At 40.6% G+C, this 19,953-nt stretch overlaps 1 protein-coding gene across 1 annotated transcript; it reads left to right on the forward strand.

The window, feature by feature from the left end:
- The first annotated feature begins 2,112 nt into the window (after positions 1 to 2,112).
- LOC112561556 lies at positions 2,113 to 3,874 on the forward strand. The gene is made up of 2 exons (XM_025234114.1): positions 2,113 to 2,295; positions 2,852 to 3,874. Exons 1-2 carry the CDS (start codon positions 2,113 to 2,115, stop codon positions 3,872 to 3,874), a joined length of 1,206 nt encoding a protein of 401 aa, XP_025089899.1.
- The last annotated feature ends 16,079 nt before the right edge of the window (positions 3,875 to 19,953 follow it).

The following is a 19,953-nucleotide window of genomic DNA, read 5'->3' on the forward strand; positions in this document are numbered from 1 at the left end:
ATATGTGAAAGCTGAAGTGTGATATCTTTGTTATTTTCTGTTATATTGGGATAAAAGTAGATGTGATGTGTCATCCCTCTTTCCTTTTCTCTCGCTTCCTCCTTCCGTCTAGCCATCATGACTCACGTTTCGATACTTGGGACGACTTGTTCCTCGCTTTCGTCTCTGATGTTTAGAAGGAAAGGCAGTAGTGTGCCCTTGACACCACGTCAGTTCAAGCTGCTTAGCGAGTTAATGCTTATAAGCGATCACTCCAATATTTATGATATGTATTATGATCTGACGACTCATGTACAGCAGCAACAGCAGTGAGAGATCAGACAAGCAAGTAAACAACACACACACACACACACATAAACAACCACACATCACACACAAAAACACACACACACATAACACACCACAAACACACACACACACACAAACACACACAAACAACACACACACAAACAAACACACACACACACAACAAACACAACACACACACACAACACAAACACACACACACAACACACACAACAAACACAATACACACACAACACAAACACACAAACAAACACACACATACAAACACACACAAACACAACACAAACAAACACACACAAACAACACTCACACACAAACACAACACACCACACAACAAACACACACAAACACAAACGAACAAACAAGGCACAACACAAACAACACAAACACACGACAAACAAACACACATCACAAACAAACACACACACAACAACACAACAAACAACACAACAAAATACACACACACATACAACACATCACAAACACAACACAAATACAAACCACACCACAAACAAACAAACAAACACAACACAACACACACACAACACACAAACACAACAAACACACAAAACACACACACATACAAACAAACACACAAACAAAACACAATACAAACAACACAAAAACACACACAAACACAACATGCACACACACAAAAACACAGAAACACAAACACACACAAACACAAACAAACCAACACACACAAACACACACAAACACACAGTATTAAGAAGCGATCAGGCGAGCTGGGTGTCGTCAGCAAGCCACCAGACGCAGCAAGGGATGTCGGGAAGTATGAACAGCCATCTCTGTCGGCTGCTGGCGAGGGGAAAATCAATGATGATATCGTGCTGTACATGTGTATTACGATGAAGGGTAAAGGTAAATGCAGTCCCCTGGCGTTTCGCTCGATTAGTGAGGTGGGTTGCCAGCCTCTTTCACCAAGGTGAGGGGTCTAATTCTCCTCCCCTGCTGCAGCTTCTTCCCCCAAACCCTCTGAAGGATCACGTGTCCATTCAACACTGGGCCAACTGTTCAGAGAGTGTGGGAGGGGCAGGGCATCGCTACACGGGCATCAGACTGACTAGTGTGCGCGCAATGCTGCTCTGACCACTCCGCCCTTCTTTCCTTCCATCGAGCGTCAGCTTGACATACAGCAGGTCGGTACAGTTACTCCGATAACACAGTTTTATGCATCCGTAGCCTACAACCACTCCATCCGTGGTGTAAGCGGCTGAACTAACTGCACAACACGGTTGCAAAGAGAAAGCTCTAGTTGCATGTAAGTGTCAGACATGACCATCCCGATGTTAGGTACACAAAAGAAGCTTAGTAATACACTTCATGTCAAAGGTATTTTCAGTTTAGACCAGTAGTTTAAACACTCTTCCTTCTTTCAGATTTCTGTTGCAAGTCTGGCAGGCTCAATAATTTATTCATTAAAATCATAACAACTATTTATTACAATTCTGGCGTTATGTAATTACTGTTAATTATGTTAATTACTGTAAAGTTTGCTGCTATCTGTGCAGAAAGTTATTTGAAAACATTGTCTATCTCTACAACCATAAATGTTTACTTTTTCTTCTTTTTGATAATTTGATAGAGGGAACACATTACATTGCTACCAAAGTGCTAGAGATATATTTTCGGCAGACAGACCACATAAAAAGATAAAATGCTTGAGATGTATAAATTACAACGGACATGGTACTTTAAAAAGTTACAAAAGTGAGTTACCTGAAGGATTTTTTTTTTATCTTGTGAACATTTTTCCTGCAGATTTGATCTACATTGAAGGAAACAATGACTGTTAACCTGTCGACTCCCAGTAACTACCCGGAGTGCCGGGAGCAACCTCGCCACAAGGCGGCGGACATGTGGCTCCCCATAACCTACGTGGCACTCATGCTCATTCTCTCCCTTGTCGGAAACACTCTTGTGCTGTTTGTCTATAGCTGCAGATGGCAGTCTGCTGGTGCAACAAAGGTATTATTTCATTAATATTATACTGAACTCCCAAAATAATACTTTCTTCAAATAGTGCTTCTATGAGTAGTGTAAGCAGGTATGAACGCAATAGTTTAAATTTAAAATATTTTTTGAGACATTTATCTCTGCATATATATATATGCCCTTTTATGTCTGTGTTTAATGCTGTGTATATTTGTATGTATGTACCGAAATGTCTGTTAGGTTGACATTGTTACTAGTGAGACAGTCTGTGGCAAGGTAGCTACACAATTTCTTACGAATATTCTTGGCAATGTCTTTAATAGGACAAACGCAGGCAGCATGTTCATACCTTCACACTCACACACAGCTTCAACATTTGACCAAAAACACATTTCATATTCAAACTTTCTTGTTTAACGATATGAAATATCTCCGATTGACCTCAGCTCTCAGCTTCTTGTCTACAGGTGTACGTGTGCATTCTGGCCATCCTCGACCTGATGGCGGCTTTCATCATGATGCCACTGCACCTCATGACTTTCAGTTTTGCATCGCCTCCGGTCGGCTTTAACTCGACATCTTCTGCCAGTTCAGCGCCTTCTGGGGCTTCACCCTGTACACCACCACCGGCCTCGTTCTCGTAGTCATCGCACTCAGCCGCTACTTTAAGGTCAACAAGATTTTCAAGGCGGTCAAAGACGACCACTCGAAGGACCAGATCTTTGAAAGAGTCAGTGCGAAGGTGTCAAAGGTCGTGACTTCCAGTCGAGGCGCCAAGATCACATCGCTTGTGGTATTCCTTGTTGCTGCTGCCTTAAACACGTCTGTCATCGAAATGAACGGAAACTTTCCAGATCAAAACTGCCTTTTCTATAACTCAACCGGCAAGTTTTCATGCTATTTCGCCTGCGGATTCGACACAAATGCACGAGACAAAGCAGTTGCGTTCCTTATCTTTAAAACTGTCGCCTTTGCCTGCAGCTCCGCCATCATGATTTCTCTTTACGGGTTGGTGCATGTTCGTGTCAAGGTTTTGGAAATGCGCGAACTGGAGATTAAAGCAAAAACTTGTCGAAGCCTGTGTTTGGATCTTGTGACCAAGTCGGATGCAGTGGACAGGTCAGCCGCCGCCCGAAAGCTAAAATCCCAGAGCTTACAGCCAATCGGCTCTTCTGAAGAGGAGGAGGCAGGTGGCGACTGCAAGCTGGAGTATTTCCCGCAGCTGTCGTACCCTGGGGAAACGAGTCCTCAACACGTGCAAAGTACGCCGGAAGCTGACGAAAACAGTCTCAACATTTCTCTGGGCTCGAGCACCGTTTGTCATCACGAAGCCAAACAAAGCCAGAAATCACGGAACGTCACTCTGATGCTCATGATCATCACCTTCGTTTTCACTATGAGTTACCTCCCTTTCTTCGTCCTCAGCTTTAAGGAGCTGTACGATAACGGGAACTGGTGTGACATGTCCCTTAATAAGTTAATAGCCTTTGAAGTCTTTTCACATTCTTTCCTCATCTCCAGCGCCGTCAACCCTCTCGTCTACGGCTTTTGTGACCCCACCTTCCGCCGCGTGCTGTGGAGAACACTCAGATGGCACAGAGAGATCATCTAGCAACGATGTTGGACATCAATATAACCCCTTGTTCCTCCAGCTCATGTCGGGGATGCAAAAAAAGTACGTCGTCAAAAAGTGTAGAAAACTAATGTTAATAATGCCAAAGTATGTACTTGAATCTTGATGAGTAGATAGGAACAGCCCGGATGTTAATCAGAGTTCTTTCTTTGTTTACTTTCTACTTAAGCGTCTTCAGTAATGACAGGAACACAGATACAAGTGTTCCTCGTGTACGCGGAACTAAGATTATAGATGTCGATTCAAAGAAGGAAACACATTTCACAACAGAAACGACTCCTTGGCTTTTTGAAGGCTAAGCGCTTGTAAACACTCAATCTGATCCTGTTTACAGTCAGCACTAGAAATCACTTATCTCTGTCGTGGGGAAGTAGATATGTGTGATCTGTGCATCAAAAACGAATTTAAAGAGACAACAAGTGAAAAACAGTTTCTTTAGTTTTATTTGTTTTGTTTTTTGATTTTTGTATTTTGGCTGTTTTTTTAAAATTTTTGTTCTGTTCCCACTTTTTTGTGTTTAATTTATTTATATTTTTTGTTTTCACATTGATTGATTTGTAGTTTGTTGTTATTTTTTAGTTTTCTTTCTCTTGGAGTCTGAAAAAAAAGTGTTGCACACATAAACCTACGTTGCTGACGTATGTATTGCTCTTCAAAAGGGAAAATAGTCACGTGGCCTGCCTACTACGGCTGAACTTTTAGTTGAAAGGAGTCAGATAAGAGACTGGCAAAACGAACTGTTTTTAAAGTTTATTTGTTGTTTTTTTTCTGTTTTGGTTTGGTTTTGTCGTGCAGTTGCATTCACACTTAGCGCCATAGCTGCGATAATTAAATGCAGCATTGATCTTGTGTTATATTAATTGTTTATAAAGAGATAATAATCATCTTTAGAGCGATGAGTGATGAGAAGACCACTGCAATAAAGACTTTTGTTGTTGCTGTGTTTACTATATTGAAAAGTTAAAGGGAAGGCAGAAGACTTGAAGACACACCCACCCACCAATGTAAGGGAAATAACTGCAAGACATGGACTTTCCTTAGTATGAGAGCTCAAACAGTAGTTGTGTCCCTTCTCCCTCATTCAGCTCAAACATGCCAATAAATGCAATCGTTGCTATGAGCATGGCAAAGAAATAGCCACTAACAGCTGATGTCTCTTAAGATAAATAATAATAGTAGTAGTAATAATAATAAATAATACCAAGATAATTTAAAGCATACGTATAGAGCAACCCAACTGAGCAGACATGAGGGTTAACTATCCGGCTGATAATATCCAACTGACAAATTACCATGAATAGAGGAATGTGATTTTATTTTATTTGAATATTTGCTACTATTAAAATGTAAGGTAGGACCGTTTGAATGCAGGTCTAATTTTACCAGGAATTTACCTCCCTTTTTAACATAACTTGTATCAGGTTTTTGACAAACCATTTCTTTTATGACAGAGCACCACTTTATTCTTATAATCACACAGATTTCCACAGTGTTGCAGATTTTGGTCACTCTTAATTACTTAAATATTGATGTACTTCTGTACTTGAGCATCTTCCTTATGAAAGTGAGCTTGCCCTTCTGTACTTGCACCTCAAAGTTATAAAAACATTGTGTTCACTGTGCCTTAATCATTACAGTATACATGCACTTTTAATTATTAAAATATACACATTTGTGCACATATTCATATTATTAGAATGTTTGATTTGTTGTTGATTGTGGTCTCTTATTGCAACTATTTATTAAAAGTCCTCACAGGAGTGATGATGGGTTGTCTGGACTCAGAGCTCACCTTTGAGAGTTTTCTCTTTCTGTGGATCCTGTTTAGGGCCAGCTACTGGGTTTGCGATACCGAAGCTGCGTAACCCTAGATGCTAGATACATGTTATACACCAATGCCCCAAGTTCTTTGTCTATAGCAAATCATCTTTGCTACTGACACCAGCTCAATTCATATTCTTGCTAACTTCTGAAATTAAAGAAAGTTCTACAAAGTTCTTCTTTGTCTTTTCTTTCAAGAGGGTACTTAGGAGCAGGGTTTATGCGTTGACCAGCTGCATATCCTGTGAACAATGGATTCCTCACGCCGCCATTTGACGGCAGATGTGCCTGCCTCACAGGAAATGAAGATTGCAGCCAGGTTAGTGTGATCAAAAACCTGTTTAGAAGGGTCTTTGAAGTTTCCCCCAAAGACGCCCAAAATCAGCGAATTCTTTTCTTGGTCACGAAACACAGAATGCGGTTAACACGTGTGAGGCCATACCAGTTCAAAAACTTGCCTGAAATTCGTGGATCTAAGAAGACTCCTTGGCAGGAGAGTTCTTCAGGTGATGAGATTTTTCTCTCGTCTGTACCTGCACCAGGGAAGCCTGAAGGTTAGTGCAGACGGTCGACATGCTTGGCCTATTGCCAGATAATTTCACCTGTTCACTCACCAGGTAAGTGTCTGGCTTATCAGGAAAAGTAAACAGATAAAGGCAGCAGAATTAATGGGTTGGATTTAAGATTCAAATTTCCGCTCAAGACACTGTGAACTATAGCTAATATACTGCCATAGGGCTGCAAAAAAAAGGACAAGACTCGGACAAGACTCAGCCCAGTCTAAAGAGTTATCTACTTACTCCGTACTCTAAACCAAGTTAAAAAAAAAAAAATACATGCTGCGGGACATGGGTATCGAAGCACTAGTGTCATTCTCTCGCATTCGCTCTAAGCACTCGACTGTTTCCTTTACCAACTAGCTCCCCGCGGCTGCTGGGCCATTGAACCCGCGCCCTTTTTATCTGTGTTTGTAGGTAACACCGATCTGGGAATCGTTTTAAAATACTGAACATACCAACATGCTTTTTCAATGCACAGAGGGAATCTAATCAGGAAAACATGATGCAGGAGCAAATAAACTGAATGAGTGAAACAGTTTCAGAAGTTACAAAAAAAAAAAATTAAAGATAAAATCCAGCAATATATATCTCTCTACTTTGAATTAACGCTGACTCAAGACAAAAAGCGTAGGAGGTATTCCTTTCACTTTCCATGAAAGAGATAATGTTGTAAGTGGTTTGTAAGTGTATTTTACAAGACTTGCCCAACTTACCGGTTGCCTGAGTTTCATCGACTGGTGTCCGCTAAGTTTTATTGTCACAGGGCGGATGCCAAAAGCTATGAGGTAGCAGACTGGTGGCAAAAAAGTAATAACAATAAAAATAAAATAAAGGCAAAGCGTTGGAATGGAAGAGCTGCTAATGTAGAGGCAATGTGTTTGTGAAAAAAAAAATCGACGAGAACTGCCTGGATAGTGGAAAGGTAGACAGCTCCATCAGTCACTCACACAAAGAGGACGACATGAGTGGACAGGGAGACAGTGAACAGATTAAACGCGCGGGTAAATCACATCAAACACACAAACACACACATACATATAAGCACATTCTCACACACATCCACTGTATATGGGGCAGTGCAGTGAAGATTGACCCACCTTGGGTTCAACCTCGTCTCGGGCACGATGTTCTTTCTGTAATGTGATATCTGTTGACAAGTCTGCCTTTCCACAATGCAACCTAAGTCTCTGGCTTGGTGTAAAACACTAACCCCCAAACCAACCCCCATCCTGTACATACCTACATGCTGACGCAAACATGACATAGAGGGAAGGGTTAGATAAAAAGATCCAGACGAAGAATGAGAGAAGATTGAAAGAATGCGTCAGTCTTCCCGCAAATTGCACATGCCGTTTACAGAGAGAAAGAATCCTGCATTCCAGACGATCGGCTAGAGAATGAGAGAAAAAAATGTTGGTCCATGTAACCACACAGCAACAAATAAACAAACGACAGACCACTTGCCCAGGTGTGTCTCTGTTTGTACTGAAGACCTGTCTCGCATTCCATTCACAAACTCCCGTTCACTCTCTGACTATTGAATCCTCTTGACAGAGCGGGAGAAGGAAGAACCGTGAAGGAGGCCAATAAATGGGTATGTGTGGGGGATAGAGTGGGTGGGTGTGACCAGAGACAGGCAGGGAAGTGGAGGTAAGTGTTTTATCATTGCACCTACTTTCGTGCCCGTCGCGTGATCGCAACTTCTGACCTCAAGAGCCGCTTGATGTGGGCAGAGGCTGGTGATAAATATGTGTGTCGGGCCGGATCGAATCTTGGGAGCTGAGACCTTGTCAGCTTCAACGAAAGCAGTTAAAGACTAACCCGGGTGCAAACTTTTTTTTTAGTTCATTCCAAAATGATCTAAGGAAACATTTTTATCACTGTTCACGATGAATAAAACTTTAAGCTTTACCCCTCTTTAGTTAATTTTTTGATTTTCTTTTTCAATTTAAAAAGCGAATAATTAGCCTATATTCGAAGATCTTAACTTGCTTGCCTTGACAATCCCACTAACGTGTGTTTTTTCTAAAAAAAACATTAAAAATACTTTACTTATTTTTTTAAGAACCTAAATACAGATGTTTTAATGTTTTTCCAGCAACTTTGAGCTTAATTTCATGTTTGGATTTGGGTTCTCCTTTAAAGGAGAAGGACTAGGCTATTAATAGATCACTTCCCGTTGTCAAAGAGCTGTGGAAAATTCTAGGGAATATCGCGAAGCCTGGCTTAATCTCCTGGCAACCCTCCGACAGTAATTTGCACGAAGCGATGCGCTTATTTAATTCTGTGATCGCTCCGTGTTTATTTACTTCCTGTCTCCTATGGAAATTAGCCACGCGGAGGAGCTAGTGAGGAGGAAGTAACCCATTGGCTGCCAAGACGTAGCGTGTAATCGTGTATTACAAAGGGGAAGTAATCCGTGTAATAACGACGAGCGCGAAGGAAATTCATCTTTTACACTAAAGGGAAGTAATCAGACCGATTACAGGAAGAGAGAAAAATTACATGCTAGAGAAAAGGGAAGTAATAGTAATTTTGGTGGCAACGGCGGGAAAACAACACAACCAGAGAGAGAGAGGGATAAAAGAAAGACAAAAGCAAAGGGAAGTGACATTAAGCTAAGGAAAGCAGGAAGGAATGATGAAAAAAAAAAAGAAAGAAACAGAATAGAAGGAATACAAGAACGTTTGGAAAGAAAAAAAAATTGAAGAAAGGAAACCCCTGAAAATAATAAAAAAAAACAGAAAAATAAAAACAAGATAAAAATCTCAAAAGAGTAAAAAATAAAAGATTACTATACAGGGCTTGATGTTTGTATCTCGTCAAGAGGAAATGTTATCATGTAATCGATCCTAGCAAGAGAAGAAATAATATTTTCAAACTGTCTGTGAATAAACAAAATTGTGGAAAACTACGTAAAGCGGCGATAACTTGTCTTCTGACTTCAAGCATGACTCGAAAACAGAAATGTAAGAAATTATCTTGTCATGGGAGGAAAAGATGCAGCCGGGCAGATTGGGGCATGCACGGTATTATGTTCATGTGGATACCCCGTTATAAACAAATTTAATTTCAGGGTAATGTAAAGAGAAGAAGAAATATTTGTAATTATCAGGAGAGCGTAGGCAAATGTATGATATTATTATTATGGTCTAGATTAACACTGAGCAACTTGGAGATGCTTGCAAAGACATAATCACGACTTATGTCACGTGATCAGTGTTTTTTGTACACACTGTTTGCTAAAGCATATAAAATATAATTAATAATCAACAGATGGTATAACTACTAGTATTGATAAAGAAAGAAAAAGATGGCCAGAGACCATGTTTAAGCAGACAGAAGATAAGGAAGAGAGCCAGAGGGAAGCTGGGACAGGCGTAGAGAGGTAGTGAGAGGCCTTACTGATGGTTGTCATGGAGCAAAAGCTCTTTCTCTAATTCAGATTCAAATGAAACTAGAGTTTATTAAAGTCCGTTACACATCACTTGACGATTAGTGGCAACAGGAGCTGTCCATGTATATATTTTTCTCTCGACTTTACGACCACATCCACCTCTCGCACCATTTGACTTGGAGTAGAGCCGCCCGTAGACCGCTGTCCTCCATCAGTTGTTCATCAGTTGTTCATCAGTCTGATGGCGGAGCTAGGATAGGACTTTCGTGCTACACGACTACACTGCGTGTGTTAGTCTGTCGGGAGAACGGTTATGGCTGCACTTCCTGTTACTCAACGGTGCGAGAGAAATTGCTGAACATTCACAAACAACATTCTGTGAACGTCTGGGCGTCAGGCCAATGGCTGACAGGATTGATGGCTTTTTTTTTTCTTTTGTTTGTTTGTTTGTTTGTTTTTTGTTTTGCCTTCTTTTGTTTTTATTCTTTGCTCTGCTATGTTTTTATTATTTAAAAATGTTCTCAGCTGCTTTAGCTCCTCAGAAAGAACTATTAACTTTCAAGTAAGAAGTTTTGCCGGTTTCAGCAGCTTGACATAAGCCGGTGGGTGTCTGATGACAGAAACATGGCCGACGTATTCTATGACGTCAGAGAGTTTGCGAAGGAAACGAAAGGAAACATGGGAAACATTTTTTTTTAAAAAAACATCCTCGGGATTGTCGATAACATCATAAAAAATAAACAAGTGTGGGAACAAACGATCAGACTCACAAACCAACAGACAGACGATAGGACGTTCAAGTGGACAGACTGACAGAATGACTAATAGAAGAATAGATCGACAGAAGGAGACAGCAAGAAAAAAAGCGACAGTAAAATAGAGGTAGAGGCATACCAGAGAGATGGACGAGCAGACAGACATAAATGCAACGGGACAGACTTTTGTTTGTTTGCTTTTCCTGCCTGGTAAACAGAAGTCTCTTCAAAATATGTACCAGAGCAAAATCCAAACCCTTGACAATGACGAGAGCTTTATCACTGTGCTGCTGATAAACACTGGGTGGAGGGCTTTATTAAAGTGTGAAGACAGAAGTCTGATGGGCTCTCTCCTTGCCTACTTATCACCAATAATGTCTGTGATCAAGGTCCGAGGGTGCCGTTATCTCTCAGATATAAAATGCATGGCTGTGAGAGTTATTTTGGTCTTCGAATAAAATACAGACTGTGAGAAACTGAATGCAGGATGAGACAAAATTGATCTCCTGTGGTCTTGTCCTCCAGCCGGCACATAACAGACATCAAAGGTTTGGAAGTCTTCGTGTGTTGTTTTGTGGTTAGCATCGACATCAAATTGTTTACAGTTCCCATGATGCAGCTATCCTTTCAAATGTGCCGTCACTACATTTTTATGACATATTTTCTAGGATTAAAAACAAATTTCCTAATTATACACAAATTATAAGCAATACATCAAAATCAACCTCTGCCCTAATCTCGAGCCTCTTCAAAGCTCTGCCAGTTGCTGAGGTCTGCAAACATTTGCATCCCTTTCAAGTCTCAGTGTTGTGTTTACTTATCTTAATTTCCCAAGCCACCAGTACATTGTCTATGAAAATTTATTGTCCTCGACTTATAATTCGCTTGCTTTGTTTTCTGAATATCACGTAAACTTGGGTAAAATATTTTGTTAAATCATTTGTTCCGCTTCTTGTTTTATTTTTACGAGTTTATTTTTTTTTAAAATTCAAATTGTGTTTGAGCATTGCGCAACGGGAACGATAAATGTGATCAGCTTAGAAATAAAACCACATTAGTTTGATTGATTTCCAGTCCCTGAAAGTTCTCTCATTTCAGAGTTGCGTAAATCAATGCCCCTGAAGCCAAATAGTTTGCCAAGTTTAAATATTTAAGAGTTATCCTTCCTATGTCTAAACAGAAACTTTACGATGAAACAGCCCATACATCCTCCACAAAATATTATACAATTTGTTCAATAATCTAACATTAAGTCCCCTCCAACAGAATGATATTTCAATTATTTCTGGACGCCACGCTCCTCAAGTCATCTTATAACATTTATTCATACTTGCAATGTCTGCCTTAACGCTTACCCATGATGCTTTTCGCCTGTGATGTGTGCCGCCTTGTTTCTGGACAGAACTGTTGAGTGAGATGTCTTTCAAGGCTAATTAACTTGTGATTGGGTCCTTTTGTTTACTACAGCTTACATTGTGCGAAGAAGTTATATTTTAGCCAACATTATACAAAGGGAGTTTGATGGACTAAAGCTGACACCAACAAAGGATTTGTGGGTCCATCAATGCTTATTGTCAACATTGTCCGTGATAGGCTCTCTTGAATTCGGTATTGTAGAGAGTCAGACAAGTGAAGCTTTAACGACTCTGTGGGGTTAGGTCACGTGCAAGATACTGTTTCCATGATTCTGGAATAATATCAATCTTCGTTCTTGTGATACACTCCCCTCTAGACATCACTGATTTGTTGATGACAAAAGGTTGCCAAGTACCTCTGCCTGGTTCCGGTGATCTTGGAACAGATATTAACAAGGGAGACAAGACTGTTCATGTTCCCTAGGGAGAAGTTGAGAAATCAAGAGATGAAAGAAAAAGTGATGAGACTTTCAATGAAGGACTGAGAGAACTGAGTGAGGATGACAGAGCTGACAGAGAAGGATCTGAGTTTCCGTAGGAAGTAAAGATGTTGTTGGCTCTTACAGAGGATGATGTCAATGTTGATGTCCATTTTAAACTTGTTATCAAAGATAGAACCTAGACATTTGTAAGAGTCGACTACCTCGATGGCATCATCACCGTTAATTCTGATGACTGCTTAGGCCTGTTCGTCCAAAAGTCGAAAATCATTTCTTTACTCTTTGAGGCATCCAAGACAAGAAAGTGTTCATTACACCAATGAACAAAGTCAGGAAGAGCTCCACTATGATCATGTTCACTATGATACAAAAGCAAAACAGTGTCATCAGCAAGTTTTACAAGAAAGCTCCTATTCGTAGTGCTTCTACAACTGTTAGAATACAATGTGAACAGTAGTGGAGACAAGCAGGAGCATTGAGGGGAACCAGGTGACAACAGGATCTGACAGAAGACCGTTAACAGAAATTCTTAATTTCCAATTGTTAAAAAGTCCAGGACCAGAGAGTTAGAAGGTGAGACAGATGAAAGTCTGAAACTAGACTCTCAGCCAACGCCGTATGACATTCTTCCATCACAGAGAGTTCATGGTCCTTAAATAGCCACCTGCATCGTCAGGGGATTTAATTTCAAGAAAATTGCAATATTTCAAACGGAAAAAAGAAAAAAAAAAGAAGAAAACAGAAAGTAAAAGAATTTAAAAACGTTAAAGAAAAAAAAAAGAAACTGATCGAAAGTTAGGGATTTGTTCCTGACTTTAGCTAGCCTCTGTGTGCCGTTAGGAGACATACGAGAATCGCATTATTCAAATGAAGCAGGAAAGAATAAAAGAAAAGGATAAAAAATGAAAGAAAAAGAAACAAGAAAAGATTCAGGCTGTAAATTGAGCTTCAGAAAGTACATCAATGTCAATCCCGTACATTTTTTAATTTCTCAAAGGTTTAACCAGGCATGTACAGTTTTCAGCCCTTTGTTTGGAAACAACAGAAGGCAGTCACATCAAATAAAAAAAATAATTCTCACAATGATATTCATGCATTGCACACGTGATGGCGATCCTTTTTTTCCACAATTTCATTTGTCCCGAGTGTCTACGGTTCCTGAATTCAATGTCCCATGATGTTTCGTTTCCATATTCACTTGCATCAGTAGATAAGAAATGCTATGAGATGGTAGATGTAAGCAGAGAGGATGTCTCAATAGGCTCAGGGTTCAGATCCCGTCTCTGGACACTCTCTGCTCTTGATGGTTGTCAGGATTTTTTTCCTGTTGTTTTTTTTTTCTCCCTTCTTCCTCTCCCTTAATGCAAATCACCTCAAGGGGACAACACTTTCCTACTAAATAAATTAACCATGTGTAATGTCACTGAATTACTACAATCACACAAAATTGAAGGCTCAAAATCTTTTTCATCAGTTTAATGATCAGATGATTGCAAGAATTTGCGCAATTTTTCTGTTTTCGTTGAAACTTTCTAATGTCGTCTCGGAAATAAAGAATATTTTTCCTGCATACAGAGTGCAAATTGATTTTGTTCCTATCCATTTCAGGATTCCTACAGGTTGCATACAGATTAAGTTTAGTTTGCTCATTTACATCAAATCAGTCTTCCCTCAAAATTCTCCACAAACATGCAGACACACGAACACACTTTCTTAGGGTTAAACTGAAGTTAGTGAAGCTCACCACGCTATGATAGCTGTTAGTCCCACACCTTAATCAAGCTTTCCAAAAGATGTTTGCCGCGATATTAATTAACTAAAAAGCTCGAATTTTATGGGTTACTGGACTGTGTCCTCCTTTTCTGCGGGAAGGTGTCGCTCATGATCTTGGGGCAAAGGTCAAATATCAGACTGATTTCTGAAAGGCGACCCACATGGGAGGAAAGGTGGCCAGTCTGGGGAGTAATCAGTGTTATAGATTCATGAAAGATTCAGTCTTTAATACCCGACACTGCCACTAACAGGATTAAATGTCAGGGATTCATTAATCTGACTAGGAGAGAAACTTAAGATTATTGTAGGGTGTGCGAGAGAGAGAGAGAGAGATTGATAGTGGGAGAGAGAATGAATGTGAGTGAGTCAAAGATTGAGAGTGAGAGAGTGAACAACAGTAAGATAGAGTGTGAGAAAATGAGTCGGAACGAGTCATAGACTAAGTGTGGAGAATGAGAGAGAGAAAGGGAGTGTGAGAGGGAGAATGAGTAAAAGAGATGACATAATTTTATTAGTCTAGTCACTCACTACAATAAAGCTAAGAGTGTTTATATTAGACAATTGTAAAGACACCGAGGTGTTGTGCTTATATATTAATCAATTTTTATTTTAATACCCAGTATTTACAAATATACACCAATACCCAACACTCATAATATCATGCTGACCATTGACTTGGAATAAATAACTTACCGCTCCCTGCTTTCTAAGCAGACAGGACCAGAAAAAAACCCAATGTAACCCAGAAAACATGATCACTAACACAGTGTTGATGAGTTTTTTTATTTATACTTTTCATCTGACAGCATTATCGCGCAATATTTATATCTGTAATAAAGAAGAACAGAGCAATGACAAAAAATGAACATGAGCTTATAACACTCGAGAACAAAATGTAATTTCCAGGGTAACCTGATCCAACAACCTGTTCAAGGCTTTCTTTATGTATTTATTTATTATTATTAAAAATATACTTTATCTGATGTTCATAGGGAAACTTCATACAACTCTTGACACTAAACATTAATAATGTTTTTGTCATTCCTGACTTGTTTAGAGAGAGAGAAGCAGATTGTAAACACAGCTGTGAGGTATCAATAACTGAACACAGTTGATGTTGTTTACCTCTCGCTTGATTTTCCGTCCTTGTCAAGCTGTTGTATCATGTCCCACAGTCAACACCACACACAAACACAATTTCAATCAACATTGTGTCAAATCTCAACAATGTATCAACATGGCGCATGATATATGTCAAAAATTGTCGGTTGAATGCAAGCTCCCCAACTCCATCCCCTTTCCCCCATCATCAACCCACAAAGGCCCCAGCCAGCCATCAGGATGTGGAGTGACAGAGCAAACAGTACACATGCCAGAGAGAGGCTGTTCTTCCCCAGCTCCTGTCGTCAGTCTGTGACCATTTCTGCTCAAACCAAGTCGTTCTTTGAAAAGGTTTGCAGACCCATGCTGCTTACAGCTTTTCCACGGGGCTGTGGAGATGAACAGCAATCTCCGAGAGACTTGGGAGGGTCGTCACCGTCGCTGGAACTGTTTACAGACACTGGGCAGAAAATGGGAATTTATTCGTCTCTTGCAGACAGGAACGATTCTCTTGGAAAAGGTCAGACACTCAGGAACTGGAGACAAAGACGAACATTGTCAGAGAGATAACACACACACACACACACACACACACACACACACACACACACACACACACACACACACACACACACACACACACACACACACACACACACACACACACACACGTGGGAAGCCTTGTAGTGTTACCATACACTAACAGAGAAGGTGAAAGTTCAGCTAGAATCAGGAGAGGAAGAAGGGAAAGGATAAAGAACTTGAACACCGTTTAAAGAACAGACTAAAGAAACAAAATGTGTTACAAAAGAAGCGTGAGAGAAACAGACAGAAAGGGAGATGGAAGATTCCAGACAGTCCCAGATGGAAGCCAATTCCGAGGCCGGGGATGGGAGGGGGAGAGAAATGTCGGGGAGTGTCCTCCCTTGCACTGTCAACACCACTTGCCTTCGCACTCTGACTACGATGCGAGCAGGGCCGTGCTTAGGGGCAGGCGGACGAGGCATCTGCCTAGGGCCCCGCGCTTCAAGGGCCCCGCGCTTTTGATTGTAACCTATTGACGAACGTTACAAATAAATTAATCGTAGGCTTATGTTGTAATGTGTATCGCGTGCTATCAATGATAAAAGACCCTGAGGAAAAAAAGTGACTTTAGATCCCAACTAAAACTGATCGTGGCGTGAGGGCCCCGCACATGCCCTTTTGCCTCGCCCGCGGGGGCTCCATCGACAGTATCAGAACTATTCCCCTGAGCAATATCGATATCAAGTTTTCTGTCTCTCGAGTTTAATAGTTATTGTGAATTATTTTTGCCTTATGCAATACTTAAGCGAGTTGAAATGAGAGCTAAGTGGATTCAGCTAGTTGCAAACACATCAAGTTGTCTGATGGAAGCACATTGCATCAGATTCCCTGACGAAACCTTTACAATTGTGAAAATTTATAACATTGTTTATTTTTTTGAATTTATTTGTAAGAATCTTTACTCTCCAGTGCCTAACTTAATCCTGTCATACAAAGTTTTGACCTGGAAAAGGGAACTCAAATTAGGTCTCAGACATTCAGCCAATCATCTTTGTGCACGAAATATCGACTGTATGTTCCAGAAAAGTGGGTCTGACTGCTTCTGTGCCATTTGTGAGTCTTCCTGTTGCTGTTCCTACATTTTGTGCAGACAGGAAAGAAACGTTAGACTATTTTCCCACAGCGCCTGCTGCGATCCTCGCCATCTGCTTGTGAGATGTTCTTCAAGAAAACTTCGTGAACCACTTTTTCAGCTTGGCCACACTCGTCTACACCCCTTCCCCTGGCATGCCTTTCGCACATTGCACCCGCCAAATGTTGGAGCATATCCTGAGATAGTCGCTTGCTACAGGCACCTGTTCTTGGCTCAACACCAATGTTAGAGACTCATACACCAGCACCTGTTCTTGACTGTAGTACAGTCACCTACACCTGTAACGCTTATTCGTTAAACTAACACAAGCACCTGTTATCCACACTAACATACTCACATGCTCTTGACACTAACATGGCACCTGAACTTTCACACCTGTCGTTGCCATTCTCACAACCATCTGTTCTTGACATCTAATAGGGATGCTCTTATCTAACATTGATGCTTTTCAACGCCTCTGAGCAGCTTCCTTTCAGCAAAATCAGTTAGTGCTGCTGCTGCTGCTGTGCTGTTGCTGTTGCTGTTGCTACTGCTTCTAAAACATTGATGTCCAGTGGTCATCTTTGTATCATCTTTCTCTTCTCTATGTTTCTTGCTTTGCTTTGCCCTCTCGCCAAAGGCAACAGCGAACCGGGACCAGCGCATTCTTCGTGTCACTTAATCACAGGCTCCATGTAGAGGAATTTCTTTGAGTCCTGTGAATTTTTGTTCTGCTTGTAAATTTTTTTCCACCCTGAGCCATTCTCCACTCCGTCTCTACTATTTTTTTTTCCTTTGAGACATTCTACCTTTCCTTTCTTGTAAAAAAGTAGGTTTAACATTTGCAGAACTAATTTATGCAGCATGAAACTAACTTACGAAAATTTATTCTTTTGTTTTCACAGTTAATTTTTGTTTGTTTGTTTCCTCAAGAAAATTTCGTTTCGATTTCGAAAGCCCAAATAATACTTCGGGATTTTGGAAAAATATTTTCTTAAAATCCCTTTCCTTGAGGGTTTCTAAAGGAAATATTTACTCTTATAATAACGCTTAGAATTCCAGAATTTAATGAATCTCAGATTAGACAAATGAGAATGATGCTGAAAAGAAACTACGAAGTACTCCCCAACTCCTCAGCTCTTCAGTTCCTAAAGGACAGCATTGGACTGTGGCTAACCATGACAGGTCAAGGACGTGTCTGCAATGAGAGGCTTTTATCTGGCATGAATCACAAGGATAACATTCTCACTTCAGACCGGAAGTTTGAGAGCAAGGGAGGTAATCACGGTCTCATGGACTAGATATTAAAAGCAAACTTCAAATTAGAAAAAATACTAAAAAAAAATTGTAACAAGTAAGAAAGAAATGAATACATGAATTATTCAGTGACTGACTGGGTGTATCTTCTAACCTAAAGATAATACAAGGAAGAGGAAAGAAAAAAAATGAACAACTCAGTCTTACTTTCAAGATGTTTACTACAATAAACGAAGCTTAAAATCACTAGACACGCTTGATGCTACTAAGGAATTTTTAAAACACTATTTAAAACTGTTAAACCCCCCCACACACACACACCATTACACACACACAACACACACACATACACACACCGTTTATCACAACAGCAACAAGTTGAACTACGGAAACAAACACAGATGAGTTTTCCTGATTCCAGTCTGTGAGTGCGCGCTGTCTGTGGCGCTAGCGGTCTCCCCATCCCTCGTCACGTCACGTGGTGCGGTTTCAGCACGTCTGCTGCTTTGGCCAGAAAAAACCAGAACAGCTTTCTTCGGCAGACTCGTGCGTAGGTGGGTGTTTTTTTAAATGAACAAAACAGACACAAAAAAGAAATTCAAAAGTGTGTTTCCGGTGTTGTCTGGGAGAGTAAGCCTGACTCCGCAGGCCAGAAAGCTCTTGGGTGACAAAAGACTGATGCTTTCTGATCGTGATGGGTCTGCGAAGGATTTGTGAGATATTCTGTCCTTAACATCTATGTCACGACATGGTGGACACTAGAAAGGTTCACGTTTATGTGTGTGTGTCCAGACAAATATACACACACAGAATCGAAGACCTCAGATGCAGATACCAACAATCACAAAAATGAGCACAAAATCACATCATTATTCATTCCTGCTTTTTCTCTCTCCCCTTTCTCTCTTCCATCTCTCTTTCACTCGATTCTATTCTACTCTTTCCTCCTCTCTCTCTGTCCCCTGTATATCTCTCTCTATGATTCTTTCCGTTTTCCATCTCATTCCATTTCTCTCCTCCTCTCTCTCATCTTCTCTATATTTTTCTTTTCTTCCTCTCATCCCCTTATCTCCTTCTTTCTATCCCTACTTCTCCTCATTTTCACGTCTCGTTTTTTTTCTCCCCCTCTCCTCCCTCTCTCTCTCCTCTGGTTATCAAACTCCCCCCTCTCTCACTCTATCTCGCAAAGCAAACAAGCCCTGCCGAAGGAAACTTTACTCTTGTTTCCGCTCTGTCTCATCTTTCCCAGCTCCCATCTACATTAGTTTTTGTCCCTTCCCCATACTTTCTTCTTCTTAAACTTTTCCCTCTTTCCCCATTTCTTGTCCTTTGGTGAAGATTGCCCCGCAGCACGTAGCCCTGCCTCTCAACACAGACCTCACTTGATGGTCATTAGAAGAACAAAGGCTGGCTATGGCCTCTCCGCCACTTGTCACGACCCTCTCATCACGTGTCCTGTCACTCGCTGTCACCAGCCCACAAAGACTCTCTGCCTCCGATCCTTTGAGGTTCCGCCTGCGAGTGTTTCCACCCCCATCCACCGTCCTAATCAGGATATCTCCTACAGCTATGAAAATATTTATCTGAGGAAAGAAAAATAACAAAAAAAAAAAAAAAAAAAAAATCGGTGTGTGTGTGTGAGAGAGAGGAAGAAGATGGAAAATGCTTAACAGCGCTAAGAAATAATTATGGTGAAGATTTCAAAAGATAATGTACAAAGTTTTTTGAAAAAGTTTTTCAGTCGGTTTTTCCCCTGCCATCCTGGCCGGTGTTCATGATTACAGAAAAACTGCAGAACGTTGGTGGATGTCAATAAACATGAAACTGAGATCATGTCCATCGACTGCCAGAGTCTGGAAACACGCAGGTCAGGAAGCAGGAC

Source organism: Pomacea canaliculata, linkage group LG4, assembly GCF_003073045.1.
Source record: "Pomacea canaliculata isolate SZHN2017 linkage group LG4, ASM307304v1, whole genome shotgun sequence".
In the NCBI taxonomy this organism is placed as follows: Eukaryota; Metazoa; Mollusca; class Gastropoda; order Architaenioglossa; family Ampullariidae; genus Pomacea; species Pomacea canaliculata.